General features: G+C 44.2%; 1 protein-coding gene across 2 annotated transcripts; it reads right to left on the bottom strand.

The window, feature by feature from the left end:
• Positions 1-828: 828 nt before the first annotated feature.
• On the bottom strand, positions 829-20,917 carry LOC147462294 (amino-acid permease BAT1 homolog). 2 transcript variants are annotated; one of them, XM_086483406.1, is made up of 9 exons: positions 20,534-20,917; positions 19,575-19,835; positions 19,417-19,435; positions 19,010-19,229; positions 18,720-18,901; positions 18,354-18,643; positions 1,663-1,792; positions 1,244-1,357; positions 995-1,146 (listed from the first exon to the last, which is right to left on the bottom strand). In XM_086483406.1, the coding sequence occupies exons 1-9, from the start codon at positions 20,629-20,631 to the stop codon at positions 1,132-1,134; spliced, it is 1,329 nt and encodes a 442-aa protein (XP_086339532.1). In that variant the 5' UTR covers positions 20,632-20,917; the 3' UTR covers positions 995-1,131. The 2 variants fall into 2 exon arrangements, with proteins under 2 accessions (XP_086339530.1, XP_086339532.1); XM_086483404.1 differs by having other exon boundaries at positions 829-1,357; positions 20,534-20,911.
• Positions 20,918-26,528: the final 5,611 nt, after the last annotated feature.

The following is a 26,528-nucleotide window of genomic DNA, read 5'->3' as shown; positions in this document are numbered from 1 at the left end:
TGGAGTGGAAAAGGGAGCTGCTCAAGATGCTCAAGAAAAGGTCTTTATATTGCTAGTTCATAATGGGGCGTTCAAGCTGGATGGTAGGTAACCTCATTCAGGGATGGAAAAGTTTGTTATCTTTTTAATGTTCCTGTTCTTCCAGTGTGAACGTCATGAGCGTGGAAAGAGCCCAGCGCAATTGCCCACCAAGCATGCGCTGGCAAAGTCTGAAGAGTTGGAGAGGGAAATTTACAATGCAACACTCAATTAACTCTTCAATATCAGGACCTCTTTGGAGAGATGTGATGATATTTTAGCTGAAAACAAAGATTCTTGGCAAAACCATGTCAACAGGCATATTGTTATGCTCTACCATTTAAAAAAGAAAAAACAATGCAAGATGATTATATGAAGGATTGATGCTGAAATTACAAGCTTACAAGCAAGTTAATTACCAACTACTGGTACTCATTTGATGTGTTTTGCTATGTTAGCAACTGTTAGCAACGTAGGGTGAAGGAGCCAATCGTGAGGCATAGTCCAATAGGAAAACAAATCTACCCTCCAGAAATTTTTGAAATATGCTAAGAATCTTGCAGAGGTGTCCTCAGGCGAATTGCACAAAGTGTACAATTAAACTGGTTGTGATTCTCTTGTATTCCTTGAGAAGCTTGGAAAGGTGAACTTTTACAAATCTAAAAGTAGAATTGTTAATATTAATTTTGTTGTGACAATTTTCTCTGAAATGATGACTAGGTTTGGAAAATCCTCCTCAAAAGACTATTTTTCAACTATGTATCTCGACTAAGGAAACTCTACCCTAGAAAGTTAATGCACATCACAAAATTTAATGCAAGTAGATTTTGATGAATGATAAATAGCAATATAGTCCAAATGTGAAAGATTTTCTGTAATGTTCACTTTCTTGATGTGTCCTGCTGCTATATTCATCTAAATCATTAGCATGAGGACAAAATTGGGGATACTTTTCACAACTTTGAATGCTCCGTGCTTTTCATGTGTTGAAATCCTTTCCAAGAGTTGTGACTGGACCCTTGAACCAAAACCTTGCACTCACGAGCCAACTGCCCATCCCCAACAATGCAATGCCGCCAACTGCAACAGGTGCATAATTGAGATTCTTGGTGGTCACTGGATATTGCACTGGCAAGGAGAACAACACTGTGATTAGTGCCACCCACAACACAGCTATCCACCCAGATATGATGCCAAATACACCAAGCTTAAGTGGCCCACTGACAAAGGACTTTCGCGCTGCCGTGACACGCAACAATGATGGTATTGCATAAGCGATGTATATGGCAATGGTAGCAACCGAGACCATAGCTTGAAAGGCCACTAAGCTCCCAAGAGACTGCACAAAACAATATCCATGCTTAAAAGTTTGAAATAAGACTATGAATGCCCCACTCTCACCTCATGCGAGCATTAAGTGCGATTCCACAGTAGGTGGCGAATCTACTTTCATGCATCAAATACCTATTTTGTAGAAGTGAGGGGATGGGAGGGTAAAAACTCTCCACCCCCACACTAAGAAAATCACCATGCACCATTTTCAAAGAGAATTGTCTACTTTTAATTGAATGAAATTCGGACCTTATTGTTTTGTTATAAAGAGTGCACATACACGAGACCCACAACTTTACTCGTGAACATTACCGTCAATGCCATTATGAAAGAGACTGTCGCGCATAGCCACACAGCATTCACAGGAACATCCCATCTGTTCACTGAGTGCCAAAGCCTTGAAAGAGGCATTGCCTCATCTCTTGAGAAACCATAAGTCATCCTACATGGCAATACACAAGTACTTCAATCCACAATCAATCTTCAAAAAAAAGGAAGCTATATAGCTGTTTATGCTCCATATCAAAATCAACCATAAGCATAGTTCACACCAAATTTTCAACATATGATTCATAGTCCATCACAAATCACACATTGATATTTTTGCTATGATATTCCTTGAAACTCTAGAAAATGCAGCAAAAAACCTCAATAACCTGTGTTTTCTCTCTAAATCTCGATAAACACAAATGCCCGTTACCCATTTCGCACAAGCTGGATAAGGATAAGCCTTACAACATGCTTAAAAGGCTCAAAATAATCATGAAACAACACGAGATCTTGACCCAATGCCAACTACAGCAATACCAAGGAGATGTAGATAGCTCATCTTCTGTGCACGAAGACACTACCAATGTACACAAGTTAGAATAAACCACAGTGCAACATGATTCCCATGTTATAATCACCAACATCCGAATGCCTTTGCATCCAGTTTTGAACGAGTCACCTCATTACTTCGTTAGCGAAGTGTCAATTTTCCCCTCCTTGGCCCCTCAGCAGCTCACGTGGCTGCAGCACATCAAAGCTACTGTAAAAACTACGCCGTCAAAAGCATCGTTACAGCAGCCATAGCTGTAAAGCGCTTTTTTTTTTTTTGCGCTGTAAAGCGCTGTAAGAATTTCCCACTTTTAATGGCTGCGCTCAAGCAAAGCTTTTAGATTTGATTGTCGTGCGAAACAAACAGCACAGCGCGCACAGCACAACAAACCTCACACAAGGCAATTGTTTTGCTCTGAGACTGCCCATAGGTAACAGGGCTCGTCTTGCACTGGATAGGCAAAAGGTGCTTGAGCATGAGGCTAAGCGAAAAAAGAAGAGGAGCAACAACTGAAGCAGTGTGATGGACATGATAGCAGAAGTATACATTGACAGTCGACATGATGGCAGAAGTCACAGCAGCAGAAGAGATGATGATGGAGATTGCAGTAGACATGATCGACATGATGATGAAGATCGCGGTAGACATAATTGACATAAGAGAAGGTATAAAAGAGACAAAGAGGATGATATAGCAGCAATCATAGCCACAAGGATGTTGATCAAAGGACAACATGATGATCACAGGTATATATTCAATTATGTATATGCTGGTAGTGATGGCGATGGAGAACGCCGATTTTCATCTCCCCTTGAGTAGCTCTCTCTCTCTCTCTCTCTCTCTCTCTCTCTCTCTCTCTCTCACACACACACACCCACCGATGCCCACCCACCTGCTAAGCGGCAGTGATTTGAACAGGGTTTAGCAGGAGCCATGGAGGCTTCACCACGACCAGCAACTTGGTCGAGCTGATCTCGCATGGTCCACCTGCAGCTTTCATCAGCAATACTGTGCCATATGATACGGAGCATCCTCTCCAAATTGCAGTGAGAGAGGCAACTATTGCAGACTTTTGGGAGGTTGCAGATACACACTGTGGTGCTTTCCTTCCGGAGCTGGTCTTTCCTATGGATGCACTTATGTGGTTGGACAGGTAGAAGCTTCTGTAGACGCGTCAAACTGTGACTATTACAGACTTCTGGGAGGTTGCAGATACACACTGTGGTGCTTTCCTTCCGGAGCTGGCCTTTCCTATGGATGCACTTGTGTGGTTGGACAGGTAGAAGCTTCTGTAGACGCATCAAATTGTGACTATTACATTGAAATCTTGATCATGGATTTAGCAGCTTTGTTAGGGAATAAAGGCCTAAGTGCCTTGTACTTATTAACTTATAAGTTAAAAGACTTATAAGTGAGGGGGCCCAAGTGTGAATGGCCCCCTAGTCACTTACTCATATACTCAAAGGTCAAGCCCAAAATGACTATTGTGACTTTTCCCAAACTTCTACGAGTTCTCTCTCTCTCTCACGTATTTTTTCTCTGCGTGTGCTTCTTCTGCGCCACTCTCCTCTTCTCCTGCTACCCCACACATGGTATCAGAGCTTTAGGGTTTCCAAGAGAGCCATTTTCGCAACACAGATCGGAATTCTGTTCTTACTCGCTGCGGGAAGGATATTCAACCGTTTTCGATCAACTCTGTCGCGAAGGGATCCTCTCACCGTGTAGAATCGACCTCCGGTGACAGTTTCCCCAAAATTAGGGTTTCAAAAACTGGCGAACAGCAGCCTATTTCTGCTGAAATTGACCAATTTCGAGGTCAATTTGATGCAATTTCATTAGGGCAAGTCTCACAGGTCAATCTTACAGGTGTTTCCACCAACGAAGTTCTGAAAATTCAGCAAAACAGGTGTTTACAGGTCTGTTTTTTGCCTTAAAACAGGGAATTTCAGCAAGCAAATGATGTATACACCTTGTGGAAACCTTTGGTAAGGGTTTGGCAGTGAATGTACGCCGTTTTTGGGGTGATTTCGCGTGAAATTTGCTCGCTGTTTTTCTGTAACATCAAGCTGTTTTTGCCCGATTGCGCACATTTGGGCGTGTTTAGGTCGGCAAAACAGGGTTTCAGTGCTTGCAATCACTCAGAATGGCTTCTAGCAGTGAAAGTGGCAATTTGTTGCACATTCGCAAGCTTGAAGGGGCTCATAACTTTGCTATATAGAAGAAGCAATGTTATAATGTGATGTTGCAGAAGAAACAGGCGAAACCTATTAAGTTACAGGGTGTGAAACCGGATGATATGGAGGTTGAAGAATGGAAAGAAGTGGACGAGTTGGCTCGCTCCACGATCATGCTTTCGGTGTCTGACAATTTACTCTTCAATGTAGAGAATGAGCAGACAGCATGGGGCATGTGGAAGCGTTTAGACGAGTTGTATGCACAGCAGAGTGCTGCCAGTAAAGTGTATTGGCTTAAGAAGCTTATGGATCTCCGCATGGAGGGCACGCACATGTCAGTGCACCTCAATGAATTCAATTCTATTTTCAGCCAACTGACAGAGCTGAAATTCACGATTGATGAGGAGTTCAAAGCTACTTTTCTGCTATGCACATTGCCCGAGAGTTGGGATGTATTCCGGACAGCTCTTAGTAACTCAAGTGCGTCACTTAAGTATGCAGATGTAGAGAGTTCTCTCTTGATAGAAGAGATGAACAGGAAGAACACCACAGGTGGGTCTTCTAATGCATTGCACTTGAGAGGCAGGTCTCAACAGAGGGAGAAATCTGACAGTAAGGACAGGGCACGCAACAAATCTCATAGGAAAGATGTTGTGTGTCATCATTGTGGAAAGAAAGGGCATTATAAATGGGAATGCTATGAGTGGAAGAAAGAGAAGAACAAGGGTGTTGAAACTGATGCAAAGGACGAGGGAAATGCCAAGAAGAGCACTGTGTTGATTGAGGAAATCAATGTTGCTAGTAGTTGTGACAGTGACAGCAGCTCTGATGTACTCAATGCCTCTTCTGTGGATGAACATACCCTTGCTATGGGTTCTGATGTGGACATGCATACTTGGATTCTTGATTCAGGTGCCTCCTTTCATGTAACACCTCATAGGGATTGGTTTACACAGTACTCAGGTGAGGTGCAGGGCACTGTTTATTTGGGAGACAACTATGCATGTGACATTGCAGGTATTGTCAGTGTCCAGTTTTCCTTTGCTGATGGTATGACTTTTGTTTTGCACAAAGTGCGCCATGTGCCACAACTCAAGAAGAGTTTGATTAGTACAGGGCAGCTAGATGATGCAGGCTATCACACCACTTTTGGTGATAGCAAGTGGAAAATTTGTAAAGGGGCCCGGATTGTAGCCAAGGGTTGTAAATCAAACACTTTGTATCCTTTGCATGTATCTAGTGTGCGTGACCATGTTGTCGCCGTAACCGAGCAGCCAAGTGTTTCTTTGTGGCATGGCCGATTGGGACACATGAGTAAAAGAGGAATGGAAACTCTGTCTCGTTGTGGTTATTTGCCGTGTTTGAGGTATGCTGATTTTTCTCATTGTGAGCACTGTATTTATGGTAAGCACAGTCAAACACCGCACAAAAGGTCTCTTTCTTTGAAGTCTGACAGGTTGGACTTAGTGCATTCCGATGTATGTGAAATGCCACAGTTGTCCTTAGGGGGAAAGAAATATTTTGTCTCGTTTATCGATGATGCTACACGTAAGGTGTGGGTGTATCCAATACGTGCTAAAAGCGATGTTTTGGATACTTTCAAGAAGTTTCTTGCGTTTGTTGAGAATCAAACTGACAAGAAGCTTAGGTCTTTGCGCTCAGACAATGGGGGGGAGTATGTATCAAAAGCATTTATTGACTTTTGTGCTACTAAAGGTATTAAAAGAGAGCTCACGGCTCCTTTTAATCCCTCTCAGAATGGAGTTGCAGAGAGGTTGAACCGGACTATCCAAGAGAAAGTTCGGAGTATGCTGTCACATGCTACATTACCTCATGGTTTTTGGGCAGAAGCTGTGCAAACAGCTATTCACTTGATTAATCGCTCACCTAGCAAGGCTTTGGGTGGAAAGGTGCCTGAGGAGGTGTGGTCTGGCAAGCCACCCTCATATGCACATTTAAGAGTGTTTGGTTGTGAGGCCTATGTTCACATCCGGAGTGAACTGCGCACCAAACTAGAACCAAAGTCTCATAAATGCATTTTCCTAGGATATGGTGAGGATGGTGAAATGGGGTATAGATTATGGGATCCCGCATTACGGAAAATCATACGCAGCAATGATGTCATCTTCAATGAGAATTGCATGCACAAACAGCCCACAAAGGTCGAGGAAGTGCGCCGGGTTGTTTTTCGTGAAGATGTTACATATGGACAGCCAAGAAGGCCCAATGTTCAGCAGCCTTTACATGCTGAAAATGGTGCTGAAAATCAGCCATTAGCTGCTGAAAATCAGCCCCAACAAGTTGCCATTGATGCACCACCGGTAGGGGAACAGGTTGATGCTCCTAGACCGCCCGTTGTTGCGATGCAACCGGCTGAACAGCCTGCTGTTTTTGATGGTTTACAGGCTGAAAATCCACCTGTTATGGATCATTGGGTGCGTAGGTCTACTCGGGTGACAAGGCCCCCCGATAGATATGAACCGTCTTTGGACCATGTCATGCTTACTGATTGTGGTGAGCCGTCTTGCTATAAAGAGGCTATGCAACGGAAAGACAGTAAGAAATGGTTCAAAGCAATGGTTTCGGAAATGCAATCTTTGGAGAAAAACCATACATGGGACTTGGTTGATTTGCCTAAAGGGCATAAGGCTCTGCCATGTAAATGGGTTTACAAGACCAAGGTCACATCTGATGCTTCTTCTAAGTACAAGGCACGTTTGGTTGCTAAAGGGTACAAGCAAAAGCATGGTGTTGATTTTGATGAGATTTTTTCTCCTGTTGTAAAGCTTGCCACATTACGTCTTGTTTTAGGCCCGGTTGCTTCTGAAGATATGGAGTTAAAGCAAATGGATGTCAAAACAGCGTTTTTGCATGGCGATTTGCTTGAGATGATCTATATGATGCAGCCAGAAGGTTTTGTGTCAAAGGGGCAAGAGAAGAAAGTATGTAGACTCTTGAAGAGCTTGTACGGTTTGAAACAGTCTCCCCGTGCATGGTATCACAAGTTTGATACATTCATGAGGTCTCAAGGATACAAAAGAAGTAATTCTGATCACTGTTTGTATATCAAAACGGCAAGTGATGGATCTCTTCTATTGCTGATTTTGTATGTTGATGACATGCTTATTGCGGGTAAAAATGCCACGGAGTTGGATGCATTACAGCAAAGCTTAAAGAATCGCTTTGACATGAAGGATCTTGGTGATGCTAATCATATTTTGGGCATGCGTATCTCTCGAGATAGTCCCAACAGGCGTCTGTATCTATCTCAACGAGATTATGTTAATAAGGTGCTACATCGTTTTCATATGGATGGGGGAAAGGCACTTGGTACTCCGCTGCCTCCATATGTAAAACTGACTGCACATGACTGCCCAAACACAGATGATATGCGGGCTGAAATGGCCAAGATTCCTTATGCATCAGCCGTTGGCAGTTTGATGTATGCTATGGTTGCTACACGTCCGGACATTGCATTTGCGGTGGGAGTGGTAAGCAGGTACATGAGCAATCCTGGCAAAAAGCATTGGGAAGCAGTGAAGTGTATCTTGAGATACTTGAAAGGCACTAAAGACTTGTGCATTTGTTTTGGGAAGAGTGAGACATCTGTGCATGGCTTTACAGATGCAGATTTTGCTGGACATCCAGATTGCAGGAAGTCTACCTCTGGATATGTGTTTACATTCACAGGAGGTGCAGTTTCTTGGATTTCTAGACTGCAAAAATGTGTTGCTTTGTCTACCACTGAGGCTGAGTATGTGGCTGCCACTGAGGCATGCAAAGAAGCTTTGTGGCTCATGCGTTTGGTAGAAGAGCTTGGCATTAAGTCACCGGTTCCTGTGCTACACTGTGATAGTCAGAGTGCTATTATGCTTGCAAGGAATCCTGTTTTTCATGCCAAGACAAAGCACATAGAGGTGAAGTATCATTTTATCAGGAGTGTGCTTGATGACAAGAGCATTACACTTGTCAAGGTGCACACAGATGACAATCCTGCAGATCTTTTGACCAAGAGTCTTCCAGCAGAGCGGTTTGCATATTGCCGTCAGATGATGGGTGTTGGATGAGTAAGTGCATGATCAGCTTATGTATCATAGTTAGCTGATTCTTTGATCTCCCAAGGTACATTGCCTTTAGGTGGGAGGTTGTTAGGGAATAAAGGCCTAAGTGCCTTGTACTTATTAACTTATAAGTTAAAAGACTTATAAGTGAGGGGGCCCAAGTGTGAATGGCTCCCTAGTCACTTACTCATATACTCAAAGGTCAAGCCCAAAATGACTATTGTGACTTTTCCCAAACTTCTACGAGTTCTCTCTCTCTCTCACGTATTTTTACTCTACGTGTGCTTCTTCTGCGCCACTCTCCTCTTCTCCTTCACTCTCATTGCATAGAGTAGCAAGTGGGCTCTCTCTCCTGCTACCCCACAAGCTTTGCGTACAGAGTTGTGGCAATGGTTGGAGGTTTGACGGTGCCTCCATGTTGTCGAAGAAATTGTCTGGTTGTGCAGTAAGTGATTGCTGGTATTTTGACCTGGGACATCGTGAGAAGCCTTTGGAGAATGAACCTCTAGCTGGTCTGGAGCTGAGCAGTGTTCTTGGGGTTCTAATTGTTGACACATTAGCAGACTTTCTGCCCAGAAGGAAGTCAACTGGCGTGCATCGTGTAGCAAGGTCGTAGTCTATTTTCAACTGTGACTATTACGGTGAAATCTTGATCATGGATTTAGCAGCTTTGCGTACAGAGTTGTGGCAATGGTCGGAGGTTTGACGGTGCCTCCAGGTTGTCGAAGAAATTGCCTGGTTGTGCAGTAAGTGATTGTTGGCATTTTGACCTGGGACATCGTGAGAAGCCTTTGGAGAATGAACCTCTAGCTGGTCTGGAGCTGAGCAGTGTTCTGGGGGGTTCTAATTGTTGACACATTAGCAGAATTTTTGCCCAGAAGGAAGTCAACTGGCGTGCATCGTGTAGCAAGGTCGTACTCTGTTTTCAACAGATGCCAAGCGAGGGCCTCTCTCCAGATGCAATCACCTACGTACTCCAACTGCAATCAACTAGCGTGCATCGTGTAGCAAGGTCGTAGTCTATTTTCAACAGATGCCAAGCGAGAGCCTCTCTCCAAATGCAATCACCTACTTACTCCAACTACCTCCAGGATCGGGATGGGATGCGGTCTCTTGGTATGCACTTATTGTTGCATGACATGTGGCAAATGGGGTGTATTCATGGGAGAGCCTATGAAATCACCTATGCATGCATCTTGAAGGCATGTGGCACAAGATGTTGATATGGACACAAAAAGATGTTATGCTGATATGAACACAAAAATCAATTATGTTGTTTGTCAGAGTCTGCTGGAAAAAGTTGTCATGCTTGGCACTATCTTGGTTGATATGTATGTCAAATTCGTGCGCTTGAGAAAGATGTCGTGCTTGGCATTGTCTTGGTCGATATGTATGCCAAATGTGGTGCACTTCAAAAAGCACAAAAAGTGCTTGAGGAGCTTCTTGTCTAGAATGTCGCTTCTCGGAATGCACTGATTGAGGATGTGCACAACAATAGTAGCGTCAGAGTCCGAAGTGTGGACTCTTGGAATGTAGTGATTTCAGGATGCTCTAGATTGTTCTCAGCAAATGCAATCACCTGCGCATGCATCTTGAAGGCATGTGGCTCTACGCACAACAAGAGCGGGGCTAGAAAGATTTCATGCTTGGCAATACCTTGGTCGATATGTATGCTAAATGTGGTGTGTTTGAGAAAGCACAAAAATGTGTCTGAGAAGCTTTCTATCCGGAATGTTGTCTCTTGGAATGCATTCAGTGCAGAATACACGCAACAGGAGCAGGGCTAGAAAGCTCTTGGCTGCTTTCAACGGGGATGTAAAGTGAGGGCGTCTCTCCAAATGCAATCACATAAGCGTGCATCAAGATGCTGATATCGGCCTAAAAAATCACTATGATATTGTTAGTCAAGGGTTGTTGCCAACAATTGCCATGCTTGGCAATGCCTAGGTCAATATGTATGCCACATGTGGTGCGGGATGTCGTCTTTCGGAACACACTGATTGTAGGATATGCCCGACGAGGGCACAGGAAGCTGTCGTCCTTGGCACCGTCTTGGTCGTTACGTATGCTTAATGTGGTGCACTTGAGAAAGCACAAAACGTGCTTGAGGAGTTTCCTGTCCGGAATGCCACCTCTTGGAATGCACTAATTGCGGGATGCGCGCAACAAGAGCAGTGCCAGAAATCTCTAAGCTGTTTTCAACGGACGCAAAAGCAAGTGTATCTCTCAAAATTCAGTCACCTATACTTTCGTCTTGAATGCTACGCGTACATCTTAAAGGCATGTGGCTCTATGCAAGTGCTCGAGGAGATTCCTGCTGGAGTGTGCACTCTTGGAATGCACGAACTGTAAGATTTGTCCCACGTGGGCAGGGGCAGAAAGCTCTAGTTTGTTTTCAGTAGATGCAAAGTGAGTGCCTCTCTACAGATGTAATCACCTATGCATGCATCTTGAAGGCATGTAGCTCTAAGCAAGATGCTGATATGGGCACAAAAATTCACAATTGTATTGTTAGTCTAAGGCTGTTGAGAAAAGGTGTCGTGCTTGGCACTGTCTTGGTCGATAAGTATGCAAAGCGAGGGTCTCTCTCCATATGCAATTACCTTTGCACGTACCTTGAAGGCATTTGGCTCTACACAAGATGCTCATATGGACACAAAAACTCAGAAGTATATTGTGAGTCGGAGGCTATTAAAGAAAGATGTCGTGCTTGGCAATATTGTCTAGGTCGATATGTATGTCAAATGTGGTACGCTTGAGAAAGCACAAAATGTGGCTGAGGAGCTTCCTATCTGGAATGGCATTGACCATCCAACGGCAAGTGCTTGCTTGCTTTTTTTATGACCTTCATCAGCCGCCTTGTCAAGACGTGCAGTTGTTGAGCTATTCATGCTGTAAACTACAATTTCGGCCCTCTCGCGTCTTTCTCATCGCAAACTGAGAAATTGTCAGAATAACAACCTTTCAATGCAAAAAAGGGGATCGGCTTCCTCTTGGTACCTTCACAAAAAAACCACAAGATGGGTAATCACTTCGAATCGATGCAGGATGTCGGCAAGGAAGCTCGTCAAGGCTATTCTAAGCATATGCAAGCAGAAGGCCTTTCTCCAATGCAATCATCTATGGAAGCAAGCACCTATGTTAGCATCTTGAAAGACTTCGTAATATGTTGACATGGGTGAGAGAATTTATGATGAGAGTGCTCGTCAGTCACAAGCTATTCAGAAACAGGTATCTGCGCAAACGAGAACATGCCAGAAAGCTCTAGGCTGTTTTCAGCTGATGCGACGCGAGGGCCTCTTTCCAGTTGCACCTCTCTTCAGATGCAATCACCTATGCGTGCATCTCGAAGGCATGTAGCTCTACACAAGATGCTCTTATGGACACAACAATTGAGACTGATATTGTTAGTCATGTGGTGCTTGGCAATGCCTTGGGCGATATGTATGCCAGATGTGGTGCGCTTGACAAAGCACAAAAACTCCTTGAGGAGCTTCTTGCCAGGAATGTCGCCTCTTTCAATGCACTGATTGTGGGATATGTGCAACAAGAGCAGGGCCAGAAAGCTGTACGATATTTTCAATGGATGCAAAGCATTGGAATGCACTTTCCCCATAATACACACAACATGAAGCAGATGCAAACGAAAGGCGTTTCTACAAATCCATTCACCTATGCTTGCACCTTGAAGGCTATTGACCTTATGCAAGCTTGTTGTGCGGAACGCCGCCACAAGATCGCAGGAAGGGTCTCTATCCAGACGCAATCAACTACATCTACATAGGAATCTGGAAGGCATGCGGGTCAACAGATGCAATCACGTACACAGCCATAGATATTAGAATTTGCGATATGATCGCTAGTCAACGTTTGTTGGGAGTACGATTTCATGCTTAGTGGTGGTTTGATCGATATATATACAAATTGTGGTGTTCTTACAATAGCACAAAATCTTCATTAAGGGTATCCTCCCTGGGATGTCGTCTCTTACAGCGGGTTAAGTGTTATCATTTTCTGATTTTTGATACTCAGAATGCAGTTAATGAACACACTGAAAATTGCACGCTGTCGTGGGAATGGCACGTTCCCTCGTATTATAAAAATTGGGGAGGACTGTGCAAACTCCCCCATGCAAGGAGATTTGCATGTTTTCTTTTTCTTAAAACATAAAAATGGAACAACAAACAATTAATAACATTGACATCTTGTATGATCATGAACATTGAGCTTGACAAAACTCTTAACACTCCTTGTGGTTTTTGGCGAGGTACCCCTCTGAAGCACTACAATCGGTAACCAATTTATGCGGAGGTACACCACTAAACCACGACAATCGGTATCCCAAACACTCAGGTAAAAAAATCTAACACTCTTTCATGAAATCTCTCTCTCTTCTCTCTCTCTCTCTCTCTCTCTCTCTCTCTCTCAGTTTCCAATATTTTGTTCGATCTCAGTTCGATGGAACATAGCTAACGATGCACTCTAGTTCAAGAGGGGAACTGAAAAAAGAGGGAAAGATAGAAAGAAATAATTCACGTCCTCTAAAGAAAAAATTGGCCTATGAGACAGATCAATGTACATAAAGTGTCCTCTGGATAAAATGATAAAGGTACAAAATAAAAGTGTTGTTGAAAACACCCCTAAGTTGTAAGATCCTCCTTGTAAATTGATGATGAAGGGATGGAGCTCTTGATCTAGGGGGTGTGAGCTATATGCTCGGGGAGTACAATCATGAAATGCATATACCTAGCTAGCTCCATCTTGGAGAGAGAGAAAATGAAATGCAATATAATGTTACATTAAACATCTTCAGAAGGCCAAAATGACCTGAGACCAAACTGATACAATCTTGGTGGATCTAATACAATGTCTGGGTACAAAAATAAAATGAAGTAAAGTGAAAAACTAAAATCTAGATGTGAACTAAGCAGCTAGCTGGAACTGTGTAGGATATGAGTAGGGAGGTGAAAGTAGTGACTGGGGAACTAATACAACACAATGTGGGTGTGCGTGTGGGAATTTAATGGGTGAGAGATGATACAAAGGCTGATACAAGATGAGTAGGATATACAATCCTCAAAAGAGCTAAATCATAGGATCGGTTGCTGGCGGATCTCATCAATCTCCTCCATGGTCAATAGTTTGGTCGGGAGTCATGCGTGTTGGGCCAAAGTGATCCGAATCCTCTAATGCAACCTCCGTCGATGCTCTGTAGTCCTCCATAGTTGTGGGCGTCTAGATCTCCCTAGCTCGATTCCTCAATCGATCAACGTGCCTCTCGTGTGAGGAGAATGTGAGCTCTGTTGTGGTAGCTGCACCTCTAGCTGCCCAGTGTCCACTCTAAAGAAGTCTGTGATCCGTCTCTAAGACTGGCTAGCCTCTCCTCTCATCAAGCTCTCTCAATGTATGCGCAGCTCAAGAAAAAACAGACCCGAACATCTCTGGTCCTCATACCCCATGGCTCTAGAGAGTGGTCCAAAGCCCTCTTTGAACAGGCAGTGAAAGCGGCCTCGTATGTCATCATAAACTGGGCAACAGTATGTGTAGTACAACTCTGTCTCAAGCTCCATGTGACATAGGGGACATGTCTTGGCCTCTGCTGGTACTCTGTTGTATCTACCAGTCTCGATCCAAAGCTGGCGTGAAGATGTGCGTATCTGGCCAATAGCACATCGTATCCCATGAGATAAGTGGCTGTCCATGTATTTGGGCCTTGTCACAAAACCATCCTCAGTAAGCTAGAGAAGATGCTCTCTATAGAAAGCCATCTTCGTGCCCAACTCTTGAGCCGGCTGTATCCAAGTCCTCCTAGTATCTAGCTGAATCAAGTCTTGGCAGATGAGCCTAGTGATCTTGGACTGTGTAAGAGTCAGAGAGGGTGTATCCAATGAGTACTGGAAGGGGGGCAATCTGTCCATGCTGAACCCATGTACCTGAAACCATGATGTCATCTCCCCATACCAGCATGTTGTGTCTCCTTGCAAAGCTAACTGTTGAGAGGACTGTGCTAGGCAGGCATATCTGTCTCTAGGGAGGTCCCACAAGCGGTGTAAAAAGGAGACTGATCTAGAAAGCGCCTCAACCACTCGTGGGGGGGCAACTAGCTCTGCTCGAATAATGTCATGTGGTGCTGAGGCCTTGGCTCTAATAAGCCGCGAGATCATAGAGACTAGAGAGAGAGAGAGAGAGAGAGAGAGACTTCATTGAGCATACGAAGAGGTGTCTTGAACATTGTATACAATTCCTTTTTGTTGGAAAAAGCAAAAAAGAAAGAAAAAAAGCAAGCTTTAAAATTATCTATAGGTGGCAATCAACGTATGAGGTAGAGCAATGTGTGTCTTATCCAAAAGTAAGGACAAAAGTGCTGGAAATAAACCTACTACAGAATATAGTGAAATAGACTCACATGGGGGTGTGTGAATGTGTATAAGGGATGACAAGGATGGAGCTCTAACTCTAGTGCCTCTGGGACTACATGCATAGGGGAGTACAACCATGATATACAATGGACTAGCTAGCCTCCATCTCGTAGCAAAATAAGGGTATAGTATGCATGAGTTCCCATAGCATAACAACAAGATTTGAGGAAGGCCCCTCTATCTCCCTCTATCTGGTCTGATCATTTTGTTTTGTTTTGTTTTAGGAGTCGGGTAGGGCACTCCCGACCGCTCTCCTCATACACCAGAAAAGTGCACAAGAAGAACGACTAGGACTATGCACCCAGAATCCTAGGGCAAACGCTTTTTTTGTCACTAGTTTTCTCTGGACTGTGAGTGGCCAGAATTATCTACACTCTTAGGGCCGTTCCCTTGAGAGACCCATTTTGCTAACTTGTTATGGGCGTGACAGCGACCAAGTACCTCTGTTCAGAGGCCGAGGTATTGCGGGACTTGCTTCAGTCTTCCCTTTGGAGTTGCCTCCTCTAGGTAACTAATCGCTCACCTCACTAAACTGCCCTTGTAACCCGACGGTTTTCCCCTAGGAAATGCCATACCCGCTTGGAAGGGCGTCAACTCACAGGTGGCGTCCGTTGAGGTTGGTGGTGTCTCCCATTGCACCTCCCAACCCCTTTTAGGTGAGGCTGACCCCCTTGGGAGGGCAAGGCACTTGGGCGCTCTTGTAGCTCATTTGGCTTCGCTTGGGGAGGAATGACATCATTTCCCACGAAAGGGATCGGATTCCAAATAAAAGCATAGGAAGGAGGACATCACCCTCCCATCAGCCTATGCAGAGCACCAAGTACCGGGGTACAACCTCACCGAGGAACTTCGCCACAGGTACGTGCCCTGCGGTTCCGTCCCTCGAGTGCGGATCACGGCGAACGCAGAAGGGTAGCCGCTTCCCGCGAGCCTCCCCACCAAGGAGGATAATGGTCCTTTCTTCAGGGTCCAACGACGGGTCGATAGCGTTGAAGGTGGAGTTGGATTGGTTTAGCCAACGCCCCCTAGAATCATCAACCGTCGAACAAGTCACCAGCAACTGCGAAAGCGAACGACCCTCTAACTGGGAGCACAGCGAGCAAATACTGTGTCCGCGCTTATAACTTTCAACCAGTTTGAGTCCAAATACTCTCGTGAGAGCCAACACTTTCTCATCTTTCCTATTCACGATAGTGCTCCTATTGAGTTGTAGCAGGTACCCACGTGTTTGTTCAAAGCCGACCGTCTTACAGGGCTCCAATGCCAGGCACGAATGCCTCTTGTCCCACTTGTCCTATGCGTGGTAGCGAACTGAGCTAAAGTCAGCCGCTGGGATATATTTATTTATCCAGTTCTGGGTTCTTGTCATCCAAGTCCACTTCTTGAACGGTTGGTTCTTAGTCTTCTTGGTTTGATCATGTTATAGTCGAATCTCTTGAATGGCCCTATGATGTACTTTCTAGGCTTGGTATCTTGAACGAGTGGACTCGGCTTGTTACAAGATTTTTCGCCCCTTAAACTTGTTCTAACTTGTGAGGCTTAACTTCTTCTACCCATTCACACGCATCCTAACCTTCAAATGCCCACTAGCTTTAACTTCGTTGGATGCACCGCATCCGACATGGGAATTTCTCTTCGTTTGCCACATTGGTGGTGTCTTTTCGATAATTTGGTTCAAGCTGCTAATTTTCCAAAAGTCCCGAGGAATCCACTCCCCCTTCCAGTAGAATGCCAAGCCACTTTTTCATCCCTTAAGAAGAAGTTTTTCTCCCGGGCATTTTGTTCTAATTTTCTAGGTATATCTCTTTTCTATCCTTCCAAATCTTGTTTCTAGGTTACAACCCCAGTTTATACCAGTTCTATCAATTTACTAGTTCTTCCATTGCTTAAAGCCTTCAACCCAGTCATATCCATATTGTGCTACCCAATGGAGAATGAACATCTACAAGGGCTTTACAGTAATAAAATTCAGCTATGTACTTCACACACACTTTTTTTTTATAATAATATCGGATTGAATTACTAATGGGAAACCTCAGGTCAAGGAAAACCCATAGAAAAGATTACAAGCAGTAAATCAGAAACAGTCAAAGTAGAGCTCGTAATGAAGAGATGGGAGGTCCAAGTCATAGGCAACTTTAAGAGACTGTCGAAGAGATGTTTTGAAGAAGGGTACATACTCCACTTGAATCTGCTGAAACATGAGGAAATTACGTGCTCTCCACACTTTCCATAGCATCCCCCCCCCCCCCAACACACACACACACACATAGATAGATAGACAGATAGATTGAATTATCATCCGGGGAGATCAGATATGACCTATGGGACCAAAAACAAAACATTACAAAATGTTTCTTCCAAGCGAAGGGGTTGTGAGATACATCTCACTAAAGGACCGAGATCCAGCAAGGGGTAAAAAAAATAGAAGATAAGATGAACAAAACCTAAGGAGGGGAAGGTGAGAAGGGAGCCGGCTTGGGAGTTTTCCTCAATAGATTGCCCATTTCCCTGCTATGCGCCCTTCTCGCACCTTTGGAGTTCTGCCTTCTTCATTTTGAGTTGGGCAGGCGTAAGATCTTCTGCAAACCAAATTTTAGCGTCCTTGATTCAGTCCGCCTTGGTCTTGAGAGTGAGGATCGCTTGGTTGGTGCGATGTTCGTGTGTAAGAGAGGTGATTGTTCCTAGATCCCATCGTACCGTGTGAATTGTTGTTTGAATGCGAGCAAAGGACTCGTGAAACTTGAGATCCCCCTCCCCTTTCCAGCCGCTTGGAAGCCCACCAATGCGAACATTGAGGACAATATCCTCTTGTCATTGTCATTCAAGTAGCGTGGATGCCACACGGTCTTCAACCTTGCAATAGATGACCTCTTGCACTTGAGTCTTGACCTCCTTTGTGACAGTGGTCTCTACTTCCATCTTTATTATTAAAGTAGACTTTCATCTGTTCCATCTCTTCCTTCTTGCAAATCTCCATTGTGGCAAGCCGAGCCTCTAAGGCAACAAGTCTCTGTTTCAGCTCATCACTCTCCTTGCGAAGTCTTTCGACTTCATTTTGAAGGCGGGCAATGCTGTCCATCTTTGGGGGCGTTGCCACGATCCCGGGGAAGGTGAGCTTGCCTCGGGATGAGGCCGAGTGGCCATGGTTGCAAGGGCGGGCTTCTTGTGGAGGACCTCGGGGCGGCGCTGACAGCCCGTTCGGCAGCTCGGGATGCGCGGGTTGCGAGATTGTGCCTTTAGGGACAGAGGTCGCGGGCTGATGGGAGAGCGGAGCTGTGCCTTAACACCCTCCACAGGGTAGCCCTCACCCAAGGGGAGGCTGGGAGAGAGAGAGAGAGAGAGAGAGAGAGAGAGAGAGAGAGAGAGAATATGCATGTAGGTTTGAGCATGCTGGGTGAGTGTCTGTGTGTGGGTGTGTGCGTTTGCCAGACAAAGAGAACAACAATCTCAAAATACGTTTTAAACCAGTGAAAACATGCATCATAACCCCAGCAATGGAATCATTGAGAGTTTTTTCTATACCAACCTTGAGGTGCTCGTGATTGCACCCATGCCACTAAAAAAGATAGCGAGTGCTGCTACTGCCAAGCAGAAAATACCTCCAGTTCCATCCCCAAACCTATTTTTGAATGCATCATAGAATACTTGAGCAATGGCATAACCATTCGCATCATTTGCAGGGTCTAATACATGATTCAAATCAGTGACAGCAAAGGTGATGCCTAACAAGTATCCCCATCCCACCACTATCGAAATAGCAACTGCACTTATAATCGTATAAGGACCACTTTTGTCAGAATATTTTGCTTCCTCAGACTACAAAAGTAAACAGAAAAACATGAGAGACATTGGCAGAGGGACTTACTGAGTTTTCTTAAGTGTAAGTTTTTACCATGTGAGCTGCAGCATCATACCCCGCAAGAGTGTATTGACTCATCAGGAGACCCAAAAAGAAGACATAAGGGCTACTATGTATTTGATATGAAGTTTCCTTGTTGAAGTGCTGAAAAACAAATTTAGCACTTGCCCTTGTTGGAGACACCAATGGTATGAGAAACATCAGTACAAAGACTCCTGAAAAAGCAAAAGATAGTACGGAAAACTGCATATATTATTAAAAAAGGGTGTGAAACAGCATATGATGCATTGTTTTGCAAAGAAAAACACTATGAACATTCTTACCAACAATATTCCATGCAGCTGCAAAGGTTCCAAGGTAGGCAAGCCAACTGACAGGAAGGCTGTTCATAGCCGCATGAAGTAAAAGAATACCTCCATAAATACCTAACACCTCATACTTCGATGCCATATATCCTCCACCATTGGCACCCCCAGTACTAAGTAATATGATAGTTTGAATAAGAACTGCTAAAGAATAGTCTATGCTCGCAGTCCCAGCCCACTGTGATGCCATTCATATTCAGCAGCTTCTTAGAATAAGAATAGAAAGCACTTACAGAGTAGGCCCTTGCAGAACTCCCTTAGCAAGATTGTTTGACAAAAGGCGAGCTCCCTTGACACTACACACACCCATGCAACAACTATCCACACCATACACCAATGTCTCACATGCAGTTAAAAAGACACACCTGGGCAACCATGTTGAACCTGAAAATACCAGAACATAATCAGTCACTCTTGCCCATGACGACCCATGATCAGCATATAAGTTGCTATAAGATTTGGATGGTTAAAGTGCGCACATATAGAGCGTATCTTTAACCGCAGTAGAGAGAAAGATCTTTACCAGCCCGTCATCCAAGCTGCAAAGGGACCCCACTCTTTGCCTGCAAGCTGGTAGCTCCAAAAATAGAGACCTCCAGTGGTGGGGAATGCAGAGCATATCTCTGCCATGGAAACAGCAACAAACATAGTAAAGCAACTCACGATGAGCCATCCGTATGTCATGGAGGCTGGACCTCCATACGAAAGCCCCGTATTGTACAATATGGTGACTCCACCCAGAATAGAAATAATGGAGAAGGATAAGGCAAAGTTATGCAGCAGCCTGTTTCATTCAATTGATTATATAAGAGCAATGTTTTGAACAAATAAGAAAATGTCTTTAACCTTCAAGAAAATATCACAAAATGGTGACAACTTCAAAGGTGCCGCTTCTGTCTCAGTAAACCTAACCTTCCAGAAGAAAACGTAAAAGGCAATCTGATTCGCTCAAAAACAAGTCACTAACCTAAAAGAAAGAATTTTTGAACCACCGAAGCCAAAATGCACTCTAGTCTAGACTTTGCTTGCATACATCTCTCGCCAAAAAAACAAGACCTTGAATCAAAATGAAAAGCGAAAGCATAATGCTATGTAAAAGAGAAACAATGGCCTGCAAGAATCACATATGAGGAGAATGGTAGGTGCTTTGATAACAAGCACATCCGTAGCATCTTCCTGCTCAGGTATATATACGCTTATTGAAACATCTTGCACCATCTCTACCCTTGCACTTCCTACAGCATGCGCACCTGTTAGACGGCAGCTGCTACATCTCAAATGAAGTGTGGCTGTCTGTGCATTTTTTGCAATAACTCCTATTACTCCAGGATGAACACAATGGAAGCAATGGAGCATGGCACCTTTCCCGAATACTCGCCCAGACACGAAGTCAGAGCTTAATGACGGTTAAAGAGACAAGGGAGAGCCGTACTCACCTGAGCTCGATCAAAAACTTGGAAAGTGAGAGGAGCTGCTACTTACGAGAGATCACGTTTGAGCTCTTGCTTGTATCCGAGCTCTTTGAGGCGCTGCTCGCCTGAGTCCACCTTCACCTTCACCTTCACCCTCTCCACCTCCATAGCTGAGCTCGAAGGTTAGCAAACTTCGCAGAAACGCCCTTCCATGGTGTTGTGCAGTGCGCGCATGGTCTTTTAGTTCTGTACGCAATGCCTCAAAGTCTTTCGGACTTTTGAAAATGGTCGTCACTATCACATTGCCATTTAAAAACCTTAAAACATCAACTGTCTTGGCCTGCCAAGTTGGCAACGCTCTCATAGTTCGTTGACCAGCAAGGTGAGGCCTTAGAGCTGGGTTGGAGTGTGCACCATGGGTTAATAGGGTGAGTGTTTACTAAGAACGTGCTCAAGCGAGGCTTAGTTATTTTTGTAAGCATCGACATATCTGACAAAAGGCAGGTACATCAGCTCAAAAAGGGATGGGGAGTAACAAGTAGTGAGAGAAAGAGTGAGGCGCAGACAGGGGAGAGAGAGAGAGGGGGGGGTACCGGCAAGTAATTTTCAAACTATACCTAAAAAGGCATAGTTACAAAAACTAAGCCAATGGAAAATTGATGGCTATCATCTATGGCCGGCACTTCCTACAGGAAACTAAGCCTCGTGTCAGCATAGCCCCACAAATATAAAAGTCTTCAAAAAACCCTGTTAGCACTTTGAAACGGGAGGGGAATAAGCTATCTTTTAGGTATCCATAGGTCTCCTTAAAAAGAGGCTTTCCATCTCCAATCAATTATCTCCCATGATCTCCTTGCAAATAAAACTCCAACCCTTTTCATCTACTACTATGGATGTGACCTTGTGCAATGCTTTACCCCTCTTGCCCCCACTAACCCATGGTGCAACCTGGCTCGTAGAGGACTCCCCCAATGGTTGCGCATGTGTAGGCCCTAATAACGTGGAACAACCACCCCGTAGCGGTTTTGCAAGTTGCAAATGCTGCTAAAAGGTCCAAAGAGTTATGCCTACATTTTCGTTGGGTTGGTTGAAGCACCCCCTATCTCACAAAACCACCTTTTTACGAGATGCAACACACTCCACTGTTTATAGCCTTGTGCCAGGCAATTTACAGCCTTGAGAAGGTCATCATTCTCGGATGTTGTGGAGTATGGGCCCAAGTTTCAAATTGAGAGGGCCCTCAACCTTCTCAACGGTCCTACAATCTGCAGGACCTACGGGGGTGCCCTCTTAGTACTAGCGGATGATGAAATTAGTTTCCTTAATTGCTTGAATGAGAAATTGCTATGAATTGAGTAGTAGTGTACCGTTTACCTTATGTCATAGCTTGTTGTTGAGGCTTCATAGCATCCCTCGTCAAATCCCAAAGCTCTACGACCTCACCAAACGAGTGGAATTTCGAGTTAGCCAACGAGTGAAAGAAAGGAATGTAGATTATGATCTTCAAAGAAGAGATAATTGTGTCCATCCAAAAAAAAACAAAGTGAGGAATCACGAGGGCTTGCAGGAGGAGGTATTGATACTTACCTTTTTCCCTCACGTGACGGATGTTAGATCATGATGCCACACTAAGTCGAGGACAACGGTAAGAAAACACGCTTAGGGCGGGTTGCCCCTCATCACTAAATGACACCTCCCTAGGGAGGTGGGATCAATGGCCCACATTAGGCGTCGTGAGGCGGGTGCAATCCGGGCCGTCTGATCGACATTTAAACTAGGTGTGAACTAAGCGTGAACTCGGAGATATGTGCACCACACCAAATTTGGTGTGAACTCAACGTGAACACGGTGTGAACTAGGTGTGAACTGGGGAGGGCCTGCACACCACACCAAATTTGGTGTGAACTCAGTGAGAACTCGGTGTGAACTAGGTGTAAACCTGTCCGCGACGCCGTGATCTATAAGCTTATTCCACACACACCTTTCAACGAGCGCACGTCAGCTTAATGGTTAGAGTCAATCCCGTGGGGGAGAGGGTAGTGGGTTCAAGTCCCGAGTCCGAGAAAGTGGGAATCTTTTGCATTCCGTAGGAAATCCAACGGTCACGATCAACTGATGATCGTGAGCCATTGATCCCACCTCCAAATGGAGGTGTCAATTAGTGACGAGGCGGGTTGCCCACAAATCAAAGAATGCAACCATGGAGTCTGCCTGCCTTGTGTCAAGATCGCCAACAAAGACAAACTTGCTGATTAGGCCATGCCAAATTTAAGGGAAGGTAGTAACTGGTCCTTTCTCGTTGGAGAGGTAAAAGGCTGTAGTATAAAAATCCCCAATTATAAAACCTTTAAACTCGCATCTTGAGTATGGCTACAGAATATGCCCGACAATATTGGCCGGAAGGTGCAAAATAAATTAAGAACACCTGTTCCCGACAGTCAAGAAGCAGCACCACGGAGCAGGCTTCATCTCCACGCAAGTTACCTTGACGCAGTCTCGAGTTTGAAAATGTGTAGAGTGGACATGTCACTCCTTGCGTGTAAACGGGCTGTCAAAACGTTAGCTTGGACTCGCAATTCTAATAAGTAGCGTCACCTTGAGCACTAGCTCGTCCAGCTGCAGAGTACAGCTAGCTCCTCCTGCAGCTTGTTATTAGTGTATGTAATATTGCTCTGCATGCGCTTTACCATGAATCAAATGGAGGCATTCAAGGGTACTTATCTTGTTCTGCTATTTGTAAGCACACTTGCACTAACGTCAAAATCACCCGCCTTTGTCGTAGAGTCGCACATGACTCTAAGATAGAATTTTGCACGCAACTCTATTATCCAAGCAGAATTTTGCACGCAGCTCCTTCCGCACATGCACGCTTTCACATCGTCTTGACTCTTGCAACCCTTGCTGTGCAAAACTACTGGCCATCCATGTGGACGCCATCTGTGAAAGGACGCCCAAACAAGCCCAACACTAAGGCCTTTTCTTAGCAGGCCAAAAAGGACGCATGCTTGCATTAAAACAACATAGCAAAGAATAGTTCCAGACTCCAATCAACTCAAATGGATTATGCATGAGATAAATGGCACAAAGAAATATCAACGTTATTACTTTAGATTATGTTAGGTTGTATCCTGTTGTAATTTACTTGAACTCTCTCTATAGACCTAATAATTATTATACAATTAGTGCCTTGGATGCTCAAGGAATCTTTCAATTTGGAAGAAAAATTGTATGCCATGTCGCTATCATGGCCCCATGTCTTCGTGTCCATAGTCCCACGCGCTCTCGTGTGCGCAAGCGTGCTCCCCCCATCGCCTGAGCCTTGGCAATTGGCCCACTGTCCCCACCAAGCAGACAATGGCCTCCCGCTGTGCACTTGCCCTACCCAGTCCCCGCCCTTGTTCCAACCTGCGCGTACAACTCTCTTTGGCTGTGTGCTTCATGACCATGGAACTCCATCTGTTGCAACCCTGCTCTGTGTCGTGTGCGCGCGCGAGAGAGAGAGAGAGAGAGAGAGAGAGAGAGAGAGAGAGAGAGAGAGAGAGAGAGAGAGTTGTGAGCTGCATAGTAGGGAACGAAGATGTTATGTTGTTGAAGCAACTAGTGGCGATCTTAAATGCCCTTGCGGATGAGAGAGGCCATAGAGCCGAAGATACCTGCTCATAGCAACGCTCCAGAAAGTGGAGACGAAAAAGGCATGGCCGACGTTGGAATGAGAGGATAGGATACACTCTGCTTCTCATACACACTGTTATAGTGTCCCAAGCACTCACACAGCACACTATTGTGCATCAAACTCTACATAGACTAATAGTCTCTCTCACAGGAGCCCTGAGATTGTGCCATGAATTATTAATTGCTCAATGCTTGGCCGGGACTTAGGAGTCGAAAATCGGGACTGCCTACCCGCACGCTTCACAAAATTGGCCCATTGGTCACTGCAGTAATTCATGATCACCGCCTGCAACCCTCCAATGGCTCCTCTGAGATCTCACTTTTAATGTCGCAGCCACCTACTCTCTCTCTCTCTCTCTCTCTCTCTCTCTCTCTCTCTCTCTCTCTCTCTCTCTCTCAGAGTCTCAATCACTGTTTCGCGGCTACAGTGCACACCATCGAGACTGGCCGGATGAAGGAGGTAGCGCCACTTGGCAGTCGAAAACCCCTCCCCTTTTATCTATAGTATAGATAGACAAGCTCCCTTGCCTTTCTCAATGGTTCACTATGTCTTAAAGCTAACCTACTATCACATCTACCAAGTGGATTGGACACATAAATGGATTTGACACATTCAAGTGTGTGTTGATGGTCTAGAGTTCCCACCATGCTCATGTATTGAACACCATAGAAATAGGGAATGAACGAGCCTAAAATTTTCTTTTGACAAACTCAGCGAAAAGAAATTTTCATGCTCAAGAAAATGATTTTTCCTAAGGACTTGGTGGGAAAAGGATATTTTGAATGCCGAGAAATTTTAAAAACCAGGCTAATTTTTTGATGGGTTTTTACACTGTTTTTCTCTCTTTTGGGGTTGAGAGCATTTTCAAAATTGAATACGGTATGGTATTAGGTCGAGACACATTTCTCCACGACAAAATTTTTCAACAAGAAATTTTGGAAAAGTAGGTACTATTTTTGCGTTTTTACAATTTTTTTCTCTCTTTTGAGGTTGACAACATTTTCGAAATAAAAAACGGCATCGTATTCAGTTGAGACACATTTTTCCGTAAGACTGCCTGCAACGAAACACTTTCTCCCTTTTGAGGTTCGCAGCATTTTCGAAATCGAAAACGACATGCAGTGCTCGGGAAAAACCATTTTCCCAAACATGCAAAATGCCTTTCCTTATTTTTGCCAAGAGGAAATTTTAGAAAATTAGCTTACTTTTTTAGGTTTTTACACTATGTTTCTCTATTTTGGGGCGGAATTTCTCCTTTTCCCCTTGCGCTCAAGCATCATTTTGGAAATTCTAGAGGTTGAGAGCATTTTCGAAATCGAAAATAGCATGCAATGTTCAAGAAAAAACATCTTCTCAAACATACAAAATGTCTTTCCTTATTTTTACCAAGAGGAAAATATAGAAAATTAGGTTACTTTTCTAGCTTTTTACACTATTTTCTCTATTTTGGGGCGGAGTTTCTCCTTTTCCCCTTACGCTCAACCGGGATTTTGGAAATTGAAGACAACACGATATTAAGCTGCGACACATTTTTCCGGGACACTGACGGCATGTTATTAAATCGAGAGAAAGCAGATCATGCTTATTATTTTTTAATATTGGGAATGATGTCCACATAATCCATTTCACCTTGAGTTCTGTAGTTCACCACGAGCCACTGACACAAAGAGTCGTCAAATGTCTAAGCCTTAAATAGGCTAGAAGTGTATTTTCTTAAGACTCTGAGATTGACAACGTTTTCAAAATCGAAAACGCCATAGTATTAACTTGAGATAATATAGCCAACCCTCTGCAGCCGTACTGAGCACCTCCCTCGCCCTCCGCAACCTCGCAAAGACCAGTTCGTCAGTGCTTCGGGACTGTCGAACCTTCGCCGATTGCAGTGGACTGCCTTTAACACTAGAATGGTAACCTAACAGGACATACAAGTGTCTTTTCAGGGTTTTGGGAAAAAATTCCAAAACCATAGTAGATCCACTCATTTTGGAGAATCCTTTCATGAGATTATAGTTCAATAACTACTACATATGGAAAAAATGAGAAACTTGTAATTTTTCTCATCCCTTGGTCACTACAAGCCTCCAAAGTTGATGGACCAGTGCATTTTGCCCAAAAGAGCAATTTCTTACGGTTGATTGCCTATAAATAAGAGTGGGAATTTTTGTAGGACATGAGATAAAATGCCCCATTAACTTCAATGGGTTGGTGACCAAAACATATGGTGGCTTTTACCTCAGTATTTTTTTTTTGGGCAAAAAAAAAAGGTACAAAAAAGGTTACATTTTTTCCATTTTGTGGACCTATCATCAAAGTTTCAATAGTCACGCTCAATACAGATACTATATACATGTTTTCTTAGTTCCCTTTGGGCCTTTGGATTCAAAAGGAGCCA

This window comes from Adiantum capillus-veneris, chromosome 2 (genome assembly GCF_014529385.1).
Source record: "Adiantum capillus-veneris isolate H3 chromosome 2, ASM1452938v2, whole genome shotgun sequence".
NCBI classification, from domain to species: domain Eukaryota; kingdom Viridiplantae; phylum Streptophyta; class Polypodiopsida; order Polypodiales; family Pteridaceae; genus Adiantum; species Adiantum capillus-veneris.
Note: the sequence above shows the minus strand (reverse complement) of the source record. Positions and strands in the feature narration are given on the sequence as shown.

Coding starts and splice junctions, on each gene's coding strand:
- LOC147462294 (XM_086483404.1), bottom strand. CDS start 20,631: ATGGAGGTGGAGAGGGTGAAGGTGAAGGTGAAGGTGGACTCAGGCGAG. Junction 18,902..19,009: donor AGCTGCATGGAATATTGTTG/GTAAGAATGTTC, acceptor TTGCTTTTTCAG/GAGTCTTTGTACTGATGTTT. Junction 18,644..18,719: donor ATGATGCTGCAGCTCACATG/GTAAAAACTTAC, acceptor TTACTTTTGTAG/TCTGAGGAAGCAAAATATTC.